At 46.7% G+C, this 22,730-nt stretch overlaps 1 protein-coding gene across 1 annotated transcript in view; it reads right to left on the minus strand.

The window, feature by feature from the left end:
- LOC137533317 (cholesterol 24-hydroxylase-like) overlaps positions 1 to 22,730 on the minus strand; it is a 65,858-nt gene that overhangs the window by 12,678 nt on the left and 30,450 nt on the right. The window contains exons 9-12 of the mRNA XM_068254643.1: positions 16,817 to 16,879; positions 11,119 to 11,191; positions 7,131 to 7,215; positions 3,079 to 3,189 (exon numbers count right to left, since the gene is read on the minus strand). Coding sequence (XP_068110744.1) covers positions 3,079 to 3,189; positions 7,131 to 7,215; positions 11,119 to 11,191; positions 16,817 to 16,879 — 332 coding nt within the window. The remainder of the gene's footprint in view (positions 1 to 3,078; positions 3,190 to 7,130; positions 7,216 to 11,118; positions 11,192 to 16,816; positions 16,880 to 22,730) is intronic.

The raw sequence follows: 22,730 nt of genomic DNA on the forward strand, positions 1-22,730 counted from the left end.
ACTAGGTCACTGAAGGATGCAGTGGGCACAGTACAAGGTCACTGAAGGATGCAGTGGTCACAGTACAAGGTCACTGAAGGATGCAGTGGGCACAGCAGTGGGCACTGGATATACAACTAGGTCACTGAAGGATGCAGTGGGCACAGTACAAGGTCACTGAAGGATGCAGTGGGCACAGCAGTGGGCACTGGATATACAACTAGGTCACTGAAGGATGCAGTGGGCACAGTACAAGGTCACTGAAGGATGCAGTGGGCACAGTACAAGGTCACTGAAGGATGCAGTGGGCACAGCAGTGGGCACTGGATATACAACTAGGTCACTGAAGGATGCAGTGGGCACAGTACAAGGTCACTGAAGGATGCAGTGGGCACAGCAGTTGGCACTGGATATACAACTAGGTCACTGAAGGATGCAGTGGGCACAGTACAAGGTCACTGAAGGATGCAGTGGGCACAGCAGTGGGCACTGGATATACAACTAGGTCACTGAAGGATGCAGTGGGCACAGTACAAGGTCACTGAAGGATGCAGTGGGCACAGTACAAGGTCACTGAAGGATGCAGTGGGCACAGCAGTGGGCACTGGGTATACAACTAGGTCACTGAAGGATGCAGTGGGCACAGTACAAGGTCACTGAAGGATGCAGTGGGCACTGGATATACAACTAGGTCACTGAAGGATGCAGTGGGCACAGTACAAGGTCACTGAAGGATGCAGTGGGCACAGCAGTGGGCACTGGATATACAACTAGGTCACTGAAGGATGCAGTGGGCACACAAGGATGTCACACTGTGTAATGAGATGCTCATATGCCAGCGAGCGAGCAGTGGGCACGGCACAAGGTCACTGACAGAATGAATGAACAGCGCTGGCAGAGAGTGGCGGCGCCGGCGGTGTGACTGGCTGCCTGCAAATAGTACAAGTGTATAACTGTCACTGGAATATGCAAGTGAACACTGCAGCTGCACTAACCTGCCTGCCTGCACTACACACAGATAATCCCTGTGAAGATATATTGGGGTGCTGATGCTGTTAAGGATAATACAGTAATATATTTTCATTTTCCCATTTTTATATCTGCTGTGGTATGTCAAAAGGTGTAGAGATGCAGGCTAGATTCATGGACTGTTCATGTATTTGTGTGGGTGGGTCACTAGACCTACATTTGCATCTAAAGAGGTCTTCAGTGAATACGACCAGTCACCTTCAATAGGAAAGGAAGCAGCTCATTAAGCCCCTAGCAGTCACTTTTGATCTACTGTCCCAGGGGTGATTGTCTGCCTCTGTCTACAGGCAATCTTTTCATGTATGTGCTAATATACACTTTACCCAAGGAAATAATGTGGAGGAAGCTTTTTGATGTCTGCAGAGTTCAATGGGTGAGATTGTGTCCTGCCAAACTTCAAGAAGCTAAAACAGGAACCCCCTTTGAAGTGCATATCACAAGAAGGATTATGACAAGCGTGATGTCACAAACGGGGAAACTGCATTAGTTCCTGGGGGCTGGACATTAAATGCCCCAGGGGACACTTCGGACTATTTAAGGTGGCCCAAGACAGCCACCGGTGTCTTCTCTCGGAGGTAGCGAATAGCTAGGGAGGATCGCGACTCCTGGTCGAACCGGCGTCCTCCCGTCAAACAACGTTCTAACCTAAGCTGGTAACGTTCTTTTTTCCCCCGTTTATTTTTACGCAAATATCCGTGTGTGTTATCTTTGTAACTTTTATCTTGTAACTATTTTGACTTTGTTTTTTGTAATCTTTTTGTATATATTAAGTTCTGCACTGTTCTATGTTTTTTCTGAAATATTAAATTATTATTTAATAAGTTTGACTTCTGCCGTACTAAACTAACACTCATAGCCTAGAAGAGACTGAAGTGTAACCGTGTATAAGTTCATGCCTAATTGTACGCTTGAGCAACACTACCGTAGGAAATTGTAATTGCATTGTGTGTGGGGGCGTTTGTCATACGTTGGCCTAAGCGCGCAGCTGACCCAACGTACGAACAACGCCAGTGCGAGTAGCTAACAGTATCGTTCGGAACGACTGTTAGTGGGTCTTTGCTTCACGACAGTGTAAGATTGCAACTGTGTGTGTGTGTGGGTGCGTGGCGTTCCCGTATTTGGCCTAAGCGCAAAGCTGACCCAAATACGAAAACGCGGAGTGCGCGCTGAGGACTCGACAGCAGAGTGGAAGTGTCTAGCAACGCTAGTGGTGGCAGTGAGAGGTGTTTTGAGGGGTTCCAGCCTTGTTTGTAGCTTAAATAAGGCTGTTCCCCGCTTAATCTGGTCAAACCCGCAGTCGGGAACCGTATACGCAGGCGTGCCGCGGGCCGGTTCCTGACATATCCCCACTCCCACTACACTGACTACACTGCAGCACTGAACCTGCCTGCACTACACACAGTTAAATAATCACTAGACTCCCACACTCCCACTACACTACACTGACTACAACTAACTACAGCAATCACTCACTGACTAGCTAACTGTGTACAGTATAAGAGCAGTGTTAGCAAAAAAAACGCTTTGTTTTTAACACAATAAATGCACTTGCTCAAACAACAATGGCCTGGAGATAATCCTCTCAGCACCAGTCTAACAAGGACAGAGCTTTTCCATCATGGCCGCCGCTTTATATTCAGGAGGGGAGGGCATAGCTCCCCTCCTGTGATTGGTTGCTAGGGCCTGGCTGGGGCACTCTGATTGGCCTGCAATGTGTCACTTCCGCATAGTTTGACGCATTTCCGCAAACCACGACTTCAGCACCGGGTTTCACGAGCGTGAATGCGGATTTATGTCCGCATTCACGCGAAGCCGAAGTAGATTTTCGTGGTTGAAAATCTATTCACGGCTTAGCGTGTCCGAGGCGGAATGCGTCAAAATGGTCATGAATCCACGCGTAAGCGTGATCACGACCTGGCGGTGAGCACCACTGCTAGCATGTATGATGGCTTTGCTATTAAGCACATTGGGACTCGGCAGTATTGATTCAATGCACTTTTGCCCCGAACTTTGCCGGGGAATTTGCAGAAGTGTGAAGTTTGGAAGATTCACCTGCCTTGCCCTACTTACCACCAGGGTGACATTAGGAGGAACTCGCAGGCCTTCAATCACCATCTCTGTATCCAGGAGCCGTGAGGTGCCAGGGGCTGTGGGGTACAAGCGTAGGGTCTCCTTCAGGATCTGAGAAACGGGAAGTAAATATCGTTAGCAGAGCAGGGACAAGGTCCTCCAGCACCCAAGGCTGAGACACCAAAGTGCGCCCCTCCATCCCTCCCACCTCAGCTGTCACACACGGATTGCTATTAGACTAAGAGGGCCACAGGGCCCACAACATCCCCAACACCTTAATCTCTAGTTATCTGGCCTGCAGTCACTGCTATGTATCCCCTTTTCTTATTTCTTTCTGCTTCATACACAATTAGGAATGACAGCTGAATGAATTGTGCTCCCCCTCCTACACTGCGCCCTGAGGCTGGAGCCTCTCCAGCCTATGCCTCGGCCCGGCCCTGATCGTTAGGGTTGAGGACAGCTTCTGTGAACACTTCTCAACAGGTACGGCAATAGATTTCCACAGCAACAATTATTTCTGAGGGGGTTTAGGCTCCTTGTACTTCTATCTAGAGATCTTCAATAAGATACTAATAAATACGTTTTGCGTGCAGATTTAGGGTAAGCTAACACTGAATCTGTGAAGCGCAATGGATTTCAAAACAAGCAGCTTCTGGTACCGAGCACATTGCAACGTTTACTTCCTCACCTTTCATTTGCAACACAGGTGTAACGTGCAGGTTGTCCGCTAGCACGCGGCTTAGCCCGCATTGCTTACGGTAGAACTCGATGCACTGCAGGTTCCGATGTGAATAAGCCCATTGTGGGTCTCAAGCAGCACGTTGCAGAGAAATTATAACTTATATAATAAGATACCTCAACACACATAATGTGAACGCATCCTTAAAGTGCAACTAAACTCAGCATTTCCTCTTTGTTCTAAAAGATTATTTACACCATAAAATCTACTACCACAAAAAAAAAAAAAAAAACCCTGCCGAAACTGAGCTGTACTGAGCTGAGAAGCAGAAAGAGCTGAGAAGTGATCACTATAGATTTCAAGAGTTTGCTTTCTTAAAACAGAAAGAATTTGCGATAATTGCGATGAGCTTGAGATGTCTCCCAGTGCATCATTGCTGAATATATGCAAATTAACCATTGTTGCCCTTAAAAGCTAAACACACCTCCAGAACTGCTGGAATGCAATGTGTCAGCTTGTTAATTTGTACAGAGTCATAATAATCCAACATGCATACAGACTGTTTTGGATTGTTTGATCCTCATCAGTGCATGGCATGGATTAATTTGGCTCTATGGAGTAGGGCTTGTAACACCGAGAGGTACAGACTAACTAGCAAGCTCATGGTGAACCAGAACTCATTGGAGTGTGTGAGGGGCTACAATGGTCCTAAAAGCCCCCTTACTAAAATACTAAGGAAAACAAGAGTGTTTAGCTTTTAAGGGTAACAATGGTTAATTTGCATATATTCAGCAGTGATGCACTGGGAGACATCTCAAGCTCACTCCAACCTGAATTATCGCAAATACTTTCTGTTTTAAAGGGGAGGTTCAGGGAGGGATAAAAAAAAAAATCCGCATCCACTTACCTGGGGCTTCCTCCAGCCCGTGGCAGGCAGGAGGTGCCCTTGGCGCCGCTCCGCAGGCTCCCGGTGGTCTCCGGTGGCCGACCCGACCTGGCCGGCGGCCAGGTCGGGCTTCTTCTGCGTTCCAAAATGCGCCTCACGGCGCCGTGCTGACGTCATCGGACGTCCTCCGGGCTTTACTGCACAGGCTCAGAACTACTGAGCCTGCGCAGTACAGCCCGGAAGACGCCTTGAGGCGCATTTTGGAACGCAGAAGAAGCACGACCTGGCCGCCGGCCTGGCCAGGTCAGGTCGGCCACCGGAGACCACCGGGAGCCTTCGGAGCGGCGCCGAGGGCACCTCCTGCCTGCCACGGGCTGGAGGAAGCCCCAGGTAAGTGGATGTGAATTTTTATTTTTTTTTATCCTTCCCTGAACCTTCCCTTTAAGAAAGCAAGCACATGTTTTGCTAGATAGATTTCAATATACAAAATACAGCAGCTATGCAATAGAATGCAATGGCAGCTTTTAGAGCAGATAAACTGTACTTTGGAAATCTGTAATTTGTAAACAGACAATATTACTTGTGAACAAAATCAAATATGATAACTGTATGAGCAATAAAAAGCAGGAAAACACATTTTTATTGAATGTTATATCAGAGTTTTTTATCCCCCTTTAATGCAGATTGCTTGCAGGTTGGAACTGGGCCAATCAAATGCATTTCCTGCTGATTTTAATGAGCTGCATAGCTTTTGAATTAAATTTGCATGCAAGACAGAATTACTAGCATCTTGTTGACCACATCTGGCTCTGATTATTCATAACAACAGCAGTCGCAAAAAACGGCCTCCGTGCACGAGTATGGCTGTGCCTGAGCAGTAAGCTGAAGCTGCTTGTCCCCATATATCTCCATGCTACTTCTCACGGCTGCACTCGGGCAGGTGCAGTACGGCCACGTCGTGCTCAAAGAGGACAGCAGCTGTGAGCTAAAAGAGGGTCCTGGCCAGCGCCGATGGGGTCGAGAAGGATGTGGTAAGCCTCTGGTAAGTACCCAACTTTTGTTATTTTATCCTCCTCAGGTTTGCTTTAACCACCCTGGCGTTCTATTAAGATCGCCAGGGTGGCTGCGGGAGGGTTTTTTTTAAATAAAAAAAAAAACTATTTCATGCAGCCAACTGAAAGTTGGCTGCATGAAAGCCCACTAGAGGGCGATCCGGAGGCGTTCTTCTAAACGCCTCCGGCGGCCAAAAGTAACACGGAAGGCCGCAATGAGTGGCCTTCCGTGTTTTGCTTACTTCGTCGCCATGGCGACGAGCGGAGTCCTGACGTCAGCCGCCTCCGATCCAGCCCTTAGCGCTGGCCGGAACTATTTGTTCCGGCTGCGCAGGGCTCAGGCGGCTGGGGGGACCCTCTTTCGCCGCTGCTCGCGGCGGATCGCCGCAGAGCGGCGGCGATCAGGCAGCACACGCGGCTGCCAAAGTGCCGGCTGCGTGTGCTGCTCTTTATTTCATTAAAATCGGCCCAGCAGGGCCTGAGCGGCACCCTCTGGCGGTAATGGACGAGCTGAGCTCGTCCATACCGCTAAGGTGGTTAAGGAATGATTTACATATTCCCAGGGTCGGACTGGGCCACAGTAGTACAGTTTTTTCCCTCGCTGGGCCCTGCCTCCAGGTCTCTGGTGGGCCCCCCTCCTTGTCTGACAGAGCTCCAATTGCTGCCTGCAGCACAAAAATTCTCTTCTCAGTGCTGTAATCACTCATGCTGAGAGCAGTGGCGTAGCTAAGGAGCTGTGGGCCCCGATGCAAATTTTACAATGGGCCCCCCAAGCACTCTATACATAACAATTGATACGACGTACCAAAACCTGCCAATGGCAACTACAGTGTCAGAGGTACAAGAAGGGGATGGGAAATAGCTTGTTAATAATTACCACTGTTCAAAGTATCTATAGAAGTGATTATTATGAGCACAGGACCAATAGAGAGGTAATACTGTAGTTGAGGGAGACCCCTTCGGGGCCCCTTTGGCCCAAGGGCCCCGATGCGGTCGCAACCTCTGCGGTTGCAACCTCTGCAAAATAGGACATTACTTTATATTGAAGGAGGGGACTCTATGCAAAGTTTTGCTGGGCAGCAGTGTCTCTGAATTACAATGCTGCTAAGATCATGTACATTTGGCCCTGTACATAATACATCATGACCACGCCCACCTTCCGGTGCATGGTCACGCCCTTTTTTCACTGCAATCATGGGATGTGTGGGCCCCAGGTTGAAATTTCTTTGGTGGGCTCCCAGTGTCCCAGTCCGACCCTGCATATTCCACTCTCTGTCCGGAAATGATGCATCATAGTTGTCACTCTTGTGGAAGTGCGTACTTGCAAATACCTTGCAATTTAAGAAGGCAAATTTGTACTACAAAAATCTTAAAAAAATAAAAATAATGTAATGGTAAAGATCATTTGAAATTTGACAAGACAGTTCGGTGCTACCTGGGAGAGATACTGTAGTTTGCTCAGATCTTCATAGTCAATGTCTCTCTTGGATCCGACCACTTCATCCACCTCTGCCTGAACTCTGCAAGGTGAAATATGTTACCTTTTCAACTGTACTTGTTCTGCCCATCAAAAACTACAACGTTCACACTGCAAGAGCTTTTTTTCTAAGCACTTGTGATTTGAAACTGTCTTGCTAATGTAATGTGTGTGTTCTCACTTGAGCGATGTAATTTTATAAAAATCACCCACAGCATTGCATTAGCAAGAGCTTTTCAAATCACTAGCGCTTAAAAAACGTTATTGTAAACCAACCCTAAACAGGAGACATCTTAAATAACCTGAAGTGATAAGATATAAGGGCTGCCATAAGCAACTTCAATAGAGTTACATCGTTTGAGATAAGCGCAATACTATTGACTTCAGTTGGCAGAACTCATTGTGCTGTAAATTCTTGGAATGCTTTAAAGGGCAACTGAAGAGAAAGGTATATGGAGGCTGCCATGTTTATTTCCTTTTAAGCAATACCAGTTGCCTGGCAGCCCTGCTGATCCTCTGCCTCTAATACTATTAGCCATAGCCCCAGAACAAGCATGCAGCAGATCAGGTGTTTCAGACTTTAAAGCCAGACCTGACAAGACTAGCTGCATGCTTGTTTCTGGTGTTATTCAGATACTACTGCAGAGAAATAGACCAGCAGGGCTGCCAGACAACTGGTATGGATTAAAAGGTAATAAATATGGCAGCCTCCGTATACCTCTTACTTCAGTTCCCCTTTAAGCTCTATCTACTGAGTAGAAAATAAAGACATTGAAGGCAGAAGTCCTCTGTTGTTGTCTCACACTGCCCCCTAGTGACAAGTGGCCATAAATACACATTACAGCAGTACTAATTAGAAACAGGGAAATGTAACAAATGAGAAATAAAAAAAAAATGTGCTAAAATAAATTGGCCTGGAGCATTTGCAAGCCTCTAAATAAATTGGCTGCTAAAGGGTTAACGAATTTGATAGTCCCGATAGTCCTGCTTAATCATGGCATGATGCTCCTCCTCCTTAGCAATGCCAACCAACATCAGGGGCGCTGCCAGCATATAGGCGAGTCACGCCCCCTCACACTGCCGGGGGCCTCGCTCTGCTGCTGGACTGCTACTGGGGGCATATACCTATCTAACCTATATTGGGGTTTTGGCCACGCCCAATTTTCGCAGCGGTGCACAAATTGTTTGGAGGTATGGCTAGCCATTTTTCCCCGCAGCGCGCTTAGCGCACTGCTTCTTTCATGGATGGGGGGCCTCAACACCAAAACCTTAGCTGCACCCCTGGCCAACATGATTAATAATGTTAGAGGGCGCTTTGCAAAAGGGTGGAAGGGGGTAAAGATGCATGCTGAAAATTGCAACGATTTCAGGAGCAGCATGCTTGTACTGTGTTTACAGTTACAATATGCAATTAGAGTAGGAGGAGAAGCGAGAGGAGAGTAACCGAGGTAAAGAGGTCATCATTGGTGAAAAGCAGCTTGTTGTGCTGTGTGAGGAGTCTGACAGTGAGTGAGGGGGCAGGAGGGCAGCAGTGTTTCACTTGACTTGCACAGAAGACGGGAGGAGGTGACACTGCTGTGCTGACTGAGGTGTAATGGAAGACGGCCGACTGCCACAGACTCGCAGCCAGCCAGCAATTGTGTTGAGCTGCAGCATGTCTTGTCTCAAGTTGTTGCATATGTACCCTTGCTGAGTAAATTTTCGGGTCCTGCGCTATAATTCTAAATCGGGGGTGGTGGTGGGCGCATTCTCATAAGTTTTCTTCAGGCAGCAGAAAGTCTAGAAAAGGCCCTGGCAATAGTAAACACTTGGAAACCGTTTCAAACAAATTACCATCAAATACCACTATTAAATATGTCTGTGTCAAGGGATACTTGACATAGTCTTAACTATACCAAGGGGTACTTGGTGAGTGAAGGCTTTAAAAAAGGAGTACTTACCAATAAAATGTTAAGAAGCACTGCTCTATTATACTCCACCCCTCCCCCCACCTACATCCTTTTTGGGGCGAGCATACTACACTGAGTGAAGAGGACACAGAGAGGCCAAAGAGGTACTCTGGAAACTCTCAGCCTGCCTCTGTCACAGGAGACAGGCGAGAGGGTGCATGACCTGTGTGGATGATTTCAGAGCAGTCAGGATAGGCCAGCTGGGGTTAAGGTGACAAATAGAGGCGGGCAGTAAAACATTTTGCCTCTGTATGTACAGAAGAAAGGATCTGGGACTGAGAGAGGCAACATCTGCCTACCTACCCTCCCTACAATTCCGTGGTGGGCGGTTTTTCCAAAATGGGGTTTTGATAGTACTTTTCATGACAGCAACAGACAGTCCTCTGACAAGGCCAGCTTGGATAGTAGGTACAACGAGGGCAGAAAAAAGGTACCCACAGAGCTGGTATAAGTCGTGGCTGGTTTCAAAAAATGCATACTGATGTTTGTCTTTCATTGTAAGAAAAATCTTGGTGTGTTTAGTGTTAAAGGGACACTTAAGCTAGGAAAAAAAAAGAGTTTTACTCACCTGGGGCTTCTACCAGCCCCCTGCAGCAGTCCTGTGCCCTCGCAGCCACTCACTAATCCTCTGGTCCCCCGCTGCCAGCTAGTTTCGTTTTTGCCGACAGGCCCGCCAGGACTGGCCACGCGTAGCTTTTTACGCATTCCCGACTGTAATTAGCTCTTTCACGGGCCGCAACGCGTACAAAAATACGCGTTGCCGCATATCTATGCGTTCGTAATGCGGCAATGCGTATTTTTGTACGCGTTGCGGCCCGCGAAACCGCTAATTACAGTCGGGAATGCGTAAAAAGCTACACGTGGCCAGTCCTGACGGGCCTGTCGGCAAAAACGTAACTAGCTGGCAGCGGGGGACCAGAGGATTAGTGAGTGGCTGCGAGGGCACAGGACTACTGCAGGGGGCTGGTAGAAGCCCCAGGTGAGTAAAACTCATTTTTTTTTTCTGACTTAAGGTTCACTTTAAAGGGAACCTACACGCAGAAGGATATGGATTTTTCCTTTTGAAATAATACCAGTTGCCTGACTCTCCTGCTGATCCTGTGTCACTAATACTGTTAGCCACAGCTCCTGAACAAGCATGCAGATCAGGTGCTCTGACTGAAGTCAGACTGGATTAGCTGCATGCTTGTTCCAGGTGCATGATTCAGCCACTACAACCAAAGAGATCAGCAGGACTGACGAGCAACTGGTATTGTTTAACCTCCTTAGCGGTATGTCTGACACTGTCGGGCATACCGCTTCCTGGCCCCAGGAGTTCCTCATGTAAAATTAATGTGATCCAATGGCTGAAACCCCTTAAGCTAGCACTAGCCTAGCTAGTACAAGTCCCAGGAACCCCCCGATACATTACCCCCCTGGATCCCGCAATCGCGCAGCCTCCCTGCACAGCTTCGGTCTCTCTATGGGGAGGATCGGGTTTGCGCGTCATGTGACGTCATGTGCGATCCTCCCCATAGTGAGGACCGGAGCTATACGGGGAGGCTGCGCCGATCGCTGGATCCAGGCTGGGTAATGTATACACGGGGGAGCGGCGGCGATCGGGGGGTGCCGGGCATTTATACTAGCTAGCCTAGTATAGGGGTTTTGGCCATTGGATCTCTGGGGGGGGGGGGGAAGGACTGGGGGGCACAAATTGGCAAAACCTCCTGAGCGGCGTAGCGCTCAGGAGGTTAAAAGGAAACATCCATATCCCTCTCAGTTAAGGTCTCCTTCAATAATAGCTGTGGCAGTTTACTTCCAAGAAGGTGTCCCAGTCTTTATATTTGGGGGGAAGGGGCCAATTATGGGTCCTACCCAGATCATGCCAGGGAGCCGTGGTTGAGAAAGCCTGCTCTAGTGAATCCCTGTCACTGTTAAATCTGTCTGAGGAGGAGGAGCAAATAATGGCAGCTTGCTCCACATTACTTGTAAAGCGGCGATGGCCTTGAGTGACTCACCTCTCCAGGACCTCCGGGTGCCGCGCCAGCTCCATCACTGCAAACGACATCTGGTTGGCTGTCGTCTCCTGACCTAGAAATATAATTTATCAGAAAGTCAAATTTCTCAACTGAACAAAGTGCGCTCTCACCTGGGGAAATGCAACGTTTGTTGGACGAGATTTGGAATCATGATTTCAGCACTGAGTTTTTGCCAGGGGCGTCTCTAGGGTCTAAATGGATCTGGGGCACCCTCCCTCCTTCTGTGTTAGGCAGCCAGCCCGCACTTCAGAACACAAGCAGACCCCAGAGACAGTCAGCAGCAGTGTGAAGCTGGCTTGGAGGTGGACCTCTCTGAACCACTTTCCTGCGTTGTTGGACTATATGAATGTGGAGTCTTCGACTTCTTCTCACAGTTTTCTTTTATATTCTTACATAGTTATTTGGGTTGAAAAAAGAGATATATACGTCCATCGAGTTCAACCAGAGAACAAAGTACAACACCAGCCTGCTCCCTCACATATCCCTGTTGATCCAGAGGAAGGCGAAAAAACCCTTACAAGGCATGGTCCAATTAGCCCCAAAAGGGAAAAAAATCCTTTCCGACTCCAAATGGCAATCAGATAAAATCCCTGGATCAACACCACTGGGCATTACCTAGTAATTGTAGCCATGGATGTCTTTCAACGCAAGGAAAGCATCTTTAATGCTATGTACACACCATCCAATTTTGTGTTAGATAGATGGTTCAATAGATAATTGTAGACATGTCCGATCTTAGTCTCGATAGTTTTTCTGATCGACTTCTCATAGAAGTGAATGGGAATAGATAAAAAAAGAAAACAGAATCGAATCAGAAGTCGATCGGAAAATTGAATCGGAAATCGATCGGATGGAAAAATCGACTGAAAAAACGCATTGTGTGTACCCAGCATAAAGTGAACCAGAGATATCAGTGGGAACATTAGAGAAAACACCTACCCTGCTCTGTTTCATTCTTCACTGCCCAGCCTGTTTCTAATCAGCCCCCATAAAATCCCCGACTGAGCATTCAGCCTGGCTTTGCTATGACTCAGCTATAATGATTCCTGAGCAAAGCCAGACTGAATGCTCAGTCTGTGATTTTATCAGGGCTGATTAGAAGCAGGCTGAGCAGTGAAGAATGAAACAGAGAGCAGGGTAGGTGCTTTCTCTAATGTTCCCACTGATATATATGGTAAAATACATGAGGATGCTTCATCTTTGGTTCACTTTAAATGCAGATATAGAATTCGCCATAACTACTTACTGTGGCAATGCATCTTAACCATCCTGGCGGTATGGACGAGCTCGGCTCGTCCATTACCGCCGGAGGCTGCCGCTCAGGCCCTGCTGGGCCGATTCGGATGAAATAAAAAGCAGCACACGCAGTCGGCACTTTGCCAGCCGCGAGTGCTACCCGATCGCCGCCGCAGCGCGGCGATTCGCCGCGTGCAGCGGCGAAAGAGGGTCCCCCCAGACGCCCGAGCCCAGCGTAGCCGGAACAAACAGTTCCGGCCAGCGCTAAGGGCTGGATCGGAGGCGGCTGATGTCCATGACGTCACTCCGCTCGTCGCCATGGCGACGAGGTAAGCAAAACAAGGAAGGCTGCTCATTGCGGCCTTCCTTGTTTATTCTGGTCCCCGAAGGCGATCAGAATGACGCTTCCGGAGCGCCCTCTAGTGGGCTTTCATGCAGCCAACTTTCAGTTGGCTGCATGAAACCGGTTTTTTTTTTATTAAAAAAAAACCCTCCCGCAGCCACCCTGGTGATCTTAATAGAACGCCAGGGTGGTTAATCACTCTTACTATAAAGAACCCTTTCCTAAATAAATGGCTAAAACGTTTTTCCTCCATGCGCAGATCATGTCCTCTAGTCCTTTGAGAAGGCCTAGGGACAAAAAGCTCATCCACCAAGCTTTTATATTGCCCTCTGATGTATTTATACATGTTAATTAGGTGTCTTTTCTCTAGACTAAATAAAGCCAGTTTATCTAACCTTTCTTTCTTCTCCATATGGTGCGTGTGGCTACTAGAAGCTTGTTCTACCCTGATGATGCGGTCACGTATGGATATTCTGAGCTCTGCATCATTAGGTCGGGACAAGCCTCTAGTATGGGCAGCGCGCACCATGCAAGAAAGGAAGAAGAGAGACACTCGTGGATCAGGTATGTCCACCTCCCACCCATCTGCACACTGTAGCTTGCTGTCTTGTCTCTGGGGTCTCACTGACACTATGAAGGAGCAGGAAGCAGACCATTGGGGCACAGTGGCAGAAGTTTGGGGCACTTGCCCCAAACCTTTTGGCCTAACACCACCACTGGTTTTGGCCATGAGGATATTATGGCATTAGAATCAGAATCGCTTTTATTTCGCCAAGCACGACTGGGTCGTGCCCGGAATTGGGCTTGGCACAACGGATACAGGGCGTATACATAGAAAAGTAAGAAACATCAGGACATAGAACATAGTAGACATGATTTCATCGCATAAACATAACCATAGCCATAAACATAACCATAGACCACAATTCTATCACTTCATCACATAAACATAAACAATAACCATAACCATAGACCACCGTTTTCCCTACCAGGTGGGTTACGTGCCTAAAGTCAGCGTGGGGGAGCAGGGGCAGCCTAAGGGGGGAGGGCATGAGCAGAGTTTATCGCGTTCAGCAAATTTACCGCTGAGGGGAAGAAGCTGTTTTTGTGACTCGTGGTCTTTGTCGCAATGGACCGATACCTCCGCCCCACGGAGAGCTGACTGAAAAACTGGTGGCCAGGGTGGGAGGGATCGTTTGCAATCTTCAGTGCTCTGGAACGTAGTCTGGTCTTATAGAGGGAGTCCAGGGCAGGAAGTTGGTTCCCGATGATCCTTTCCGCTGACCTGATGACCCTCTTTAGTTTGCGTCTGTCGCTATCGGTGGAGCCAGCATACCAGACAAGGATAGAGGAGCAGAGGACAGATTCAATGGTTGCGGTGTAGAAGCTCCTCAGGAGTTTTTGGGACATGCCGAACTTCCTCAGTTGGCGGAGGAAGTAGAGCCTCTGCTGGGCTTTCCTCTGGATAGAGACAGTGTTAGTCTTCCACTTCAGGGTATTGGAGATGGTGGTGCCCAGGAGGCGTACACAGGGCACTCTTTCCACCACCATCCCTCCAGTGTGCAGTGGAGGCGGGGTGGAGGCATGCTTCCTAAAGTCAATGACAATCTCAACGGTTTTTGAATTGTTGAGGACCAGCTTGTTCTCCCTGCACCAGTGGCAAATCCTGTCAACCTGCTGGCGGTATTCCTGCTCATCATTGTTGGAAATCAGGCCGACTATGGTGGTGTCATCTGCAAATTTTATTACCTTGACAGAGTTTGCCGAGGATCTGCAATTGTTCGTGTACAGGGAGAACAGGTATGGTGACAGGACGCAGCCTTGTGGGGCCCCTGTGTTGGTGATCTTTGGTTGCGAGGAGGTGGAGTCCATCTTGACAACCTGAGATCTTGGGGGCAGGGTCGGACTGGGACACTGGGGGCCCACCAAAGAAATTTCAACCTGGGGCCCACACATCCCATGATTGCGGTGAGAAAAGGGCGTGACCATGCACCGGAAGGTGGGCGTGGTCATGATGTATTATGGACAGGACAGGTGTACATGATCTTAGCAGCATTGTAATTCAGAGACACTGCTGCCCAGCAAAACTTTGCATACAGTCCCCTCCTTCAATATAAAGTAATGTCCTACTTTGCAGAGGTTGCGACCGCATCAGGGCCCTTGGGCCAAAGGGGCCCCGAAGGGCCCTCCCTCAACTACAGTATTACCTCTCTATTGGTCCTGTGCTCATAATAATCACTTCTATAGATACTTTGAACAGTGGTAATCATTAAAAAGCTGTTCCCCATCCCCTTCTTGAACCTCTGACACTGTAGTTGCCATTGGCAGGTTTTGGTGCGTCGTATCAATTGTTATGTATAGAGTGCTTGGGGGGCCCATTGTAAAATTAGCATCGAGGCCCACAGCTCCTTAGTTACGCCACTGCTCTCAGTATGAGTGATTACAGCACTGAGAAGAGAATTTTTGTGCTGCAGGCAGCAATTGGAGCTCTGTCAGACAAGGAGGGGGGGCCCACCAGAGACCTGGAAAAAAACTGTACTACTGTGGCCCAGTCCGACCCTGCTTGGGGGTGACTAGAGGCCGTACCCACCTCAGAAACATCTAAGGGAGCAGCAACTGCTCACCAAGCTATACATGAGACAGTTGTTTACCACCCAGCAACAGCCTACCCCATCTGCCCATGTGCGTGGCCCCATTTGGTTGCATGTACAGAAAGTGAGTGAGTCCCCGGTGGCTGGCATCTTCATTCTCCATCATGTCATAAGTGAGTTCAGGTACACTTTAAGAATGGTCTTATTTCCTAATGTCTAACTATCTATGGAATCTTCTATTCCAGAGTGGGTGTAGACTAGCAGCCTCCATCCTCATTTTAAGCTCCTCAGGGGTGGGGCTTCATGTGCTAAAATTATACCACAACGTGTAGTAATGTTGACATGGTTTGTTATTTTTATATAGAATCCATTCAGTGGCGTAGCAATAGTGGTTGCAAAGGTTGCAACGACACCGGGGCCCTTCGGCCAGAGAGGCCCTGAAGGGCCCTCCCTCAACCACACTATTCGCTCTTCATTGGACATGTGCTGGTAATAATCAATTTTACAGATGCGTTAAATAGTAGTAATCATTAACAAACTGTTTCCCATCCCCTTCTGACACTGTAGTTGTCCTTGGCAGGTTTTGGTACTCCGTATCAGTTATTATGTAGATTGCTTGGGGGCCCCAGTGCAAAACTTGCACTGGGGCCCATAGCTCTTTAGCTACGCCACTGAATCCATTCACTCATAACAAAAACGACCCTTTTGCAAAGAACCCAGTGGGTGGGACCATCCACTAGTGTTGCTTATAGGGTGACCCCTTGCCATGAGTTCCTGATGTAACTGTGTTAGCAAGGCTTGGTGTACAGAGGCGCCAGAGTAGAATAAAAACGTTTAAAAACCGTCTAAAAGAGGGGGATGTTCAGGTGGACTTACCTCCCTCAAAAATATAAAACTCAATTGAGTCACAATATATCAATACAAAAATGTGACAGAGGCGCTCACTTCTGCATCTAGACCCATTGAGTTATACTCCTCTTTGCCTGATGAAGCAGGACCACACCTGCGAAACGTGTTGCACTAAGTGGAGTTCAATAAAATATTTTTGTATTGATATATTGTGACTCAATTGAGTTTTATATTTTTGAGGGAGGTAAGTCCACCTGAACATCTCCCTCTTTTAGACGTTTTTTTAAACATTTTTATTCTACTTTGGCGCCTCTGTACACCAAGCCTTGCTGAAATCTTGATTCCACCCACGGTGGAGGGGTGCTACCCGGTTTCCTATCTACAGAGAGCGACATCTTAAAAACCTGAGTGGGGTCAGGTTCTAATACTCCCCACCTGCGCTTGAAGTGGTTGATCTATGGGTAACCCATGTTTGTGAGTATAGCTAAGATTTTTTGCTTTAAACCACAACCAACTTAATAATACTACACCATATCGGGCTCTCGATTTCTCTTTGTTCTTCCAAGCATAACTGTGTTAGGTTGTCTTTTCCTTCTTAGAGATGGGGGTATAAATCCTGTTAATTGTGCCGCTAGTATCAAATCAACTCTTTACTTACCAGCGATGAAGAAAGTTATGAAATTATCCAACAGAATTTCCATGTCACATGTCTCCTCCAAGGCTGCGAAGAGAAAAGTTTAATGGTCAGGAAAGAATCACAAGCAGACAAATTAACGTATTAAAGTCTAAGTATAGTAAGTAAAGTATCCCTAGACTCAGGAAAACTTTTGCAAACAAAAGTTATGGGTGAGTTCCAAACACAAACAAACCTTTGTTTACATATTCGGGCAGCATGGTGGCGTAGTGGTTAGTTTGGATATAGTTGGGAGTATTGAGCTTTTTACAAAGGGAAAAAAAGCAGAAAACCGTAAGTCCTTTTTGGGGTCGTCCACTTCACCCCTCCGTAAGCTTGAGGTATATAGAAAGGATTTTTTTAAAAAAAACTCGTACAAAAATCTTCAGAATACAAAAATATCAAAAGACTTTATTGACACAAATTTCCAAAAAGTTCCGTTAAAATTCTCTGTGAGAAATTCCTTGCAGGTACTTCAAAATGCGAAATGTAAAGCACAGACATATACTTCACTCATGAACTTAATGCAAATCGAAAAGGTCTGACATGCTGCAAGTATGGGAGTGCACTCCCATACTTGCAGCATGTCAGACCTTTTCGATATTATGACAGCCATTGGGGTTGTGTAAACTACATCTGGTCGGTTCAGATGTTCTCCTTGCCTTTCCTTTTTTGGTATTCCAATCGTGCAATGCATACAGGGCCAACAGACAAAACTTTCTGCAACTCGGCCTGATGAAGGGTCCTGCTGGGCCCGAAACGAGCGTGTCATTGCCTCTTTTTATATTTGCATTAAGTTCATGAGTGAAGTATATGTCTGTGCTTTACATTTCGCATTTTGAAGTACCTGCAAGGAATTTCTCACAGAGAATTTTAACGGAACTTTTTGGAAATTTGTGTCAATAAAGTCTTTTGATATTTTTGTATTCTGAAGATTTTTTTTTTAAAATCCTTTCTATATACCTCAGGCGTAGTGGTTAGTGCAGTCGCCTTGCAGTGTTGGATTCTGGGTTCAAATCCCAGCCAGGTCAACATATTATTATTATTATTATTTTTTATTTATATAGCGCCAACATCTTCCGTAGCGCTGTACATAGTACAAACAAATAATGGGGAACAAATATACATAAGAAATACAAGACACTGTACAGTCATGACATTGAATAGAATAAATACAGATACATACATAGTTGATATGTAGTTGGTACATATACATATGTTAAAATTACAGCAGTATGAGAAACACTAGGAGGAGGTCCCTGCCCGTGCGAGCTTACAATCTAGAGGGTAGTGGGGAGGAAACAAAGGGGAAGGAAACACCAGGATTAGTGGGTGAGCCAGTGTGCCTTCAGTGCTGCCTATAGCAAATTATAGGCTTGTCTGAACAGGTGTGTTTTCAGAGTACGTTTGAAGGTTTCCAGACTCGTGGCATGGCGAACCGGCTGAGGGAGAGAGTTCCAAAGGAGAGGGACCGCCCGTGAGAAGTCTTGGATGCGAGAGTGAGAGGTGGTGACTAGGCTGGAGGACAAAAGGGTCTCCTGTGAGGAACGGAGGAGCCGAGCGGGGAGGTATCTGGAGATTAAAGAGGAAATGTATGGAGGCGACAGCTTGTGTAGAGCTTTGTATGCAAGTGTGAGAAGTTTAAACTGGATCCTTTGGGCAACTGGTAACCAATGGAGGGATTGGCAGAGAGGGGCTGCCTCAGAGGATCTAGAAGAGAGGTGGATGAGACGGGCCGCAGAGTTTAGTAGGGATTGGAGGGGTGCCAGTCTGCTTTTTGGTAGACCACAGAGTAGGGTGTTGCAGTAGTCAAGACGGGAGACGATTAGGGCATGCACAAGCATTTTAGTTGCTTCTTGTGAAAGGAAGGGACATATGCAAGGAGTTTGGATGTTCTCCCTATATCTGCATGAGTTTCCTCCAGGCAGTCTGGTTTCTTCCCATATCCCAAAAATAAGTTAATTGGCTTTCCCCTAAAAAGTGGCTCCAGACTTAGATACATATACTACATGACACCATGATACATACATAGAAATATGACTATGGCAGGGATTAGATTGTGAGCCCCTCTGAGGGACAGTTAAGTGACAAGGCAGTGAACCCTGTACAGCGTTGCGGAAGATGTTGTCACTATATACAGTAAATAATAATATTTCACGCTGTTTTTGGAAGATAATGGCATTTTTTACTGTTGACTTTTATTATAAGAATATTTCAAACAAGAGGTCAGCGCTCACAGTTTAACCCCCAACCCTCTATCACCTGTTCGCCTCCTCTTAAGAGTAAAAAATGTGTGTCACAAGAGGTAGCGCTCACGGTATGCGATCAACCCACCCTGATAAATTAGGGACTCGACAGAATACCCTTACATGCAAACCAGGATTAAGAACATTACAACCATAAAAATTACAATCCTCTCAAATGCAAAAAAAACCAATTAAGTCCTCTTAGGTCTCAGTAGATATCATTAATGTCCAATATATTCCTTGATATGCTAAAAAACTGGACCATATGAATATGATCCTATGCAGTTGAAAGTCCAAGTTTTCAGGACCTAAAATCTACTAAGCTTATATTAGACATTAAACCAGGCTAGAATCAACATATAGGTCTAGTGAACGACAGTCTTCACATATAAATCCCTCAGGACCATATGGGTGTGCTCCTATGCGATTGAAAGTCCAAGTTTCCAGGACCTAAAATCTACTCAGCTTAAATTAAACATTAAAACAGGCTAGAATCAACATATAAATCGAGTGAAAAACAGTCTTCGCATAAATTCCCTCAGGAGCGGCAGTCATTGGCTTCCAGCAGTATCAAAACAGGTCACCTCCACCAGCACCCTTTGTGTGCCACTCACCCCTGTCCTAGACCAACCAATGGTCTATATGAGCCTTGGGACCGTTCCCGGGTCGTCCCCCACCACTCCAGCAACACAGTGTCCACCAATAGATGATAGATGATAATCTTCATATGATGAGTACCTCAGTAAGAAAAAGCTCCCATAGCATAATACTGTTAAAAACTATTTATTTATAAAAAGCAATTGCACTCACATGGTCTTCAGTTAAAATCAGCGTTTGAGTAATTTATAACACGGGCTCTCCCCCGTATGGTGGCCAGGCTGGCAGGCTTCTATCAGTGTTCCCCCTCCGTTTCCGCCGCGCGCACGGAAAAACGCTGGGATGGATACCACATGTGCCTCCTCGCCTCTGCTCACACTCAGGCTAGTTCCCACTTCCACATCAGACTCCGCCCGATCGATTTCGTCACTCAGTGACTCATCAGGGGCATGGAGCCTGATGCCTATCGTGGGATTATATAGGCCAAAACCGGCCCCACTATACACACCCCCCTCCTCACATGCAAACTATCCATACTGCATTATTTCCCTTCCTGCTTCCTCACATGCAAACTATCCAAACTCCATTGCTTCCCTTTCTACTGCCATCTAGAGGTTTCAAGTGGCATAAGCTCCCAAAAAAACTCCATACATAGCCGCATTATCCAGCCTGCAAGTCTGCCGCCATCTAGGGGTTACATTTAACATTGCATCCCACAAACATTCAACATTGAGAAAAAAATTATTACTCATCTATTGACCTATTTTTACACATAACCCATTTCCTTCCTCTGCAAGGTTACCAATTGTATGCATATTAACAATACCCATGTGCGTCCATTCATCCCCGCTCCACCTCCCCATAAATCTCCCTAACTTAATTTTCAATCCTCACCTCCCTAAACTAGGTCCCTCAGATCAATTCGACCCATTAGTTTTACCCACTTCCAGATTTAATTTTGTGGAGCAGGAGTAAATGGACACACATTTACAGATAGGTTATAGTTTCCATGCCCTATACACCCCCCACCATCAGAAATTCCCTCCATGGCTTTTGTATATATGTAAAACCCACATTCCTTACCCAAATACATGGGAGTCCATGTTGGCCATACCAGCCTGGTGCTAGTCCAGGTTTCTGTCGGGATGCATGCACACACATCACACCCCTACTCCCCTAGAAAACATACCAGGTCTATGTCTATATTAAGACCGTCCGGTCTCAAGGTGCCCATCCTATGTATCCATCGGGTCTCCTCCTGTGAGACTCTCTTTACTTTATTACATCCCCTCCAGTTGGGAATAATTTTTTGGAGCCCACAAAAAGATAAATCATTGGGATTACAATCATGGTGGCTCCCAAAATGGGCTGAGACACCATGATTGGGGTATCCCTTTTTGATATTACGCACGTGCTCCCCCATCCTCTCCTTGAGAGTACGGGTAGTCCTACCTACATACTGCCATCCACATTATAAGAGGGGAAGGAATTGAGAGGGGAAGAAATAATGGTTACAATGGATGTATCCTCGCTGTATACTAACATCAAACATGAGTTGGGGTTGGAGGCAGTTGATTTCTTTTTTAGGATGGAAGGAAAAATAAAAGATGATCAGAGAGAGTATTTATTGAGGTTATTTAAATTTGCTTTGGAAAGGAATTACTTCTGGCATGGGGGAAACTTTTATAGCCAGACGAAAGGATGCGCCATGGGGGCGAGCTATGCTCCGAGCCTCGCAAATTTGCTTATGGGAAAGTGGGAACAAACAGTGTTAGGGGAGGGGGGCCCGGTGAGGCTATGGCGAAGATTCATTGATGACCTGTTTTTTGTATGGGGGGGTGGACAGGAACATTTGGAACAATATGTGACTAAACTGAACCAAAATGATTTGGGAATTTCCCTCACCATGCAATATGGTATTGATAAAATCCAGTTTTTAGATCTAGAAATCATGAGAGAGGATAATGTGATGGGGACCAGAACTTATTTCAAAGATACAGACAGGAATGGGTATATATCAACTGATAGCTGCCACCATCCGGCGTGGATTAGAGGGATACCAAGGGGGCAGTTTCTCAGGATGAAGCGGAATTGCTCAAGCATAGGGGAATATTACAGGCAAGCGGAAACCCTCAAAAATAGATTTGTGGAGAAAGGCTATGGGGAAAAACAGTTGGATGAGGAGATTGCGAGAGTAGGGACTCTGAATAGACAGACGCTCCTGGAGGAGAAGCCAGTGAAAAATGGCACGGGTGAGTTTGAACTGGCCTTTATCACGGGATATAACACTCAATATAAACAACTCCAAAATATAATTAAACAACATTGGGGGATCCTGGAAACGGATTTGACACTTAGGAGCCTAATTCCAACCCAACCAAAGTTCATTTATAGGAAAGCCCAGAACCTGAAACAGATTCTGGCACCCAGTTGTGTGGAACCTAAAAAGGTCCCGCGAATGCAGGGGTGGCAGACAGCAGGTTTTTTCCCATGTAGAGGATGTGTAGCTTGTAGGGAGGCCAATGGTGTCAAAACAAACAGTGTGGTATCATTCAGTAATGGAAGGAGGTTCAAAATTCAGGAGTTTATCACCTGCAATGATAGGTTTGTCATATACCTTGCCTGGTGTAAATGTGGATGGCAGTATGTAGGTAGGACTACCCGTACTCTCAAGGAGAGGATGGGGGAGCACGTGCGTAATATCAAAAAGGGATACCCCAATCATGGTGTCTCAGCCCATTTTGGGAGCCACCATGATTGTAATCCCAATGATTTATCTTTTTGTGGGCTCCAAAAAATTATTCCCAACTGGAGGGGATGTAATAAAGTAAAGAGAGTCTCACAGGAGGAGACCCGATGGATACATAGGATGGGCACCTTGAGACCGGACGGTCTTAATATAGACATAGACCTGGTATGTTTTCTAGGGGAGTAGGGGTGTGATGTGTGTGCATGCATCCCGACAGAAACCTGGACTAGCACCAGGCTGGTATGGCCAACATGGACTCCCATGTATTTGGGTAAGGAATGTGGGTTTTACATATATACAAAAGCCA

The sequence above is a fragment of the Hyperolius riggenbachi genome, chromosome 9, assembly GCF_040937935.1.
Source record: "Hyperolius riggenbachi isolate aHypRig1 chromosome 9, aHypRig1.pri, whole genome shotgun sequence".
Lineage (NCBI taxonomy): Eukaryota > Metazoa > Chordata > Amphibia > Anura > Hyperoliidae > Hyperolius > Hyperolius riggenbachi.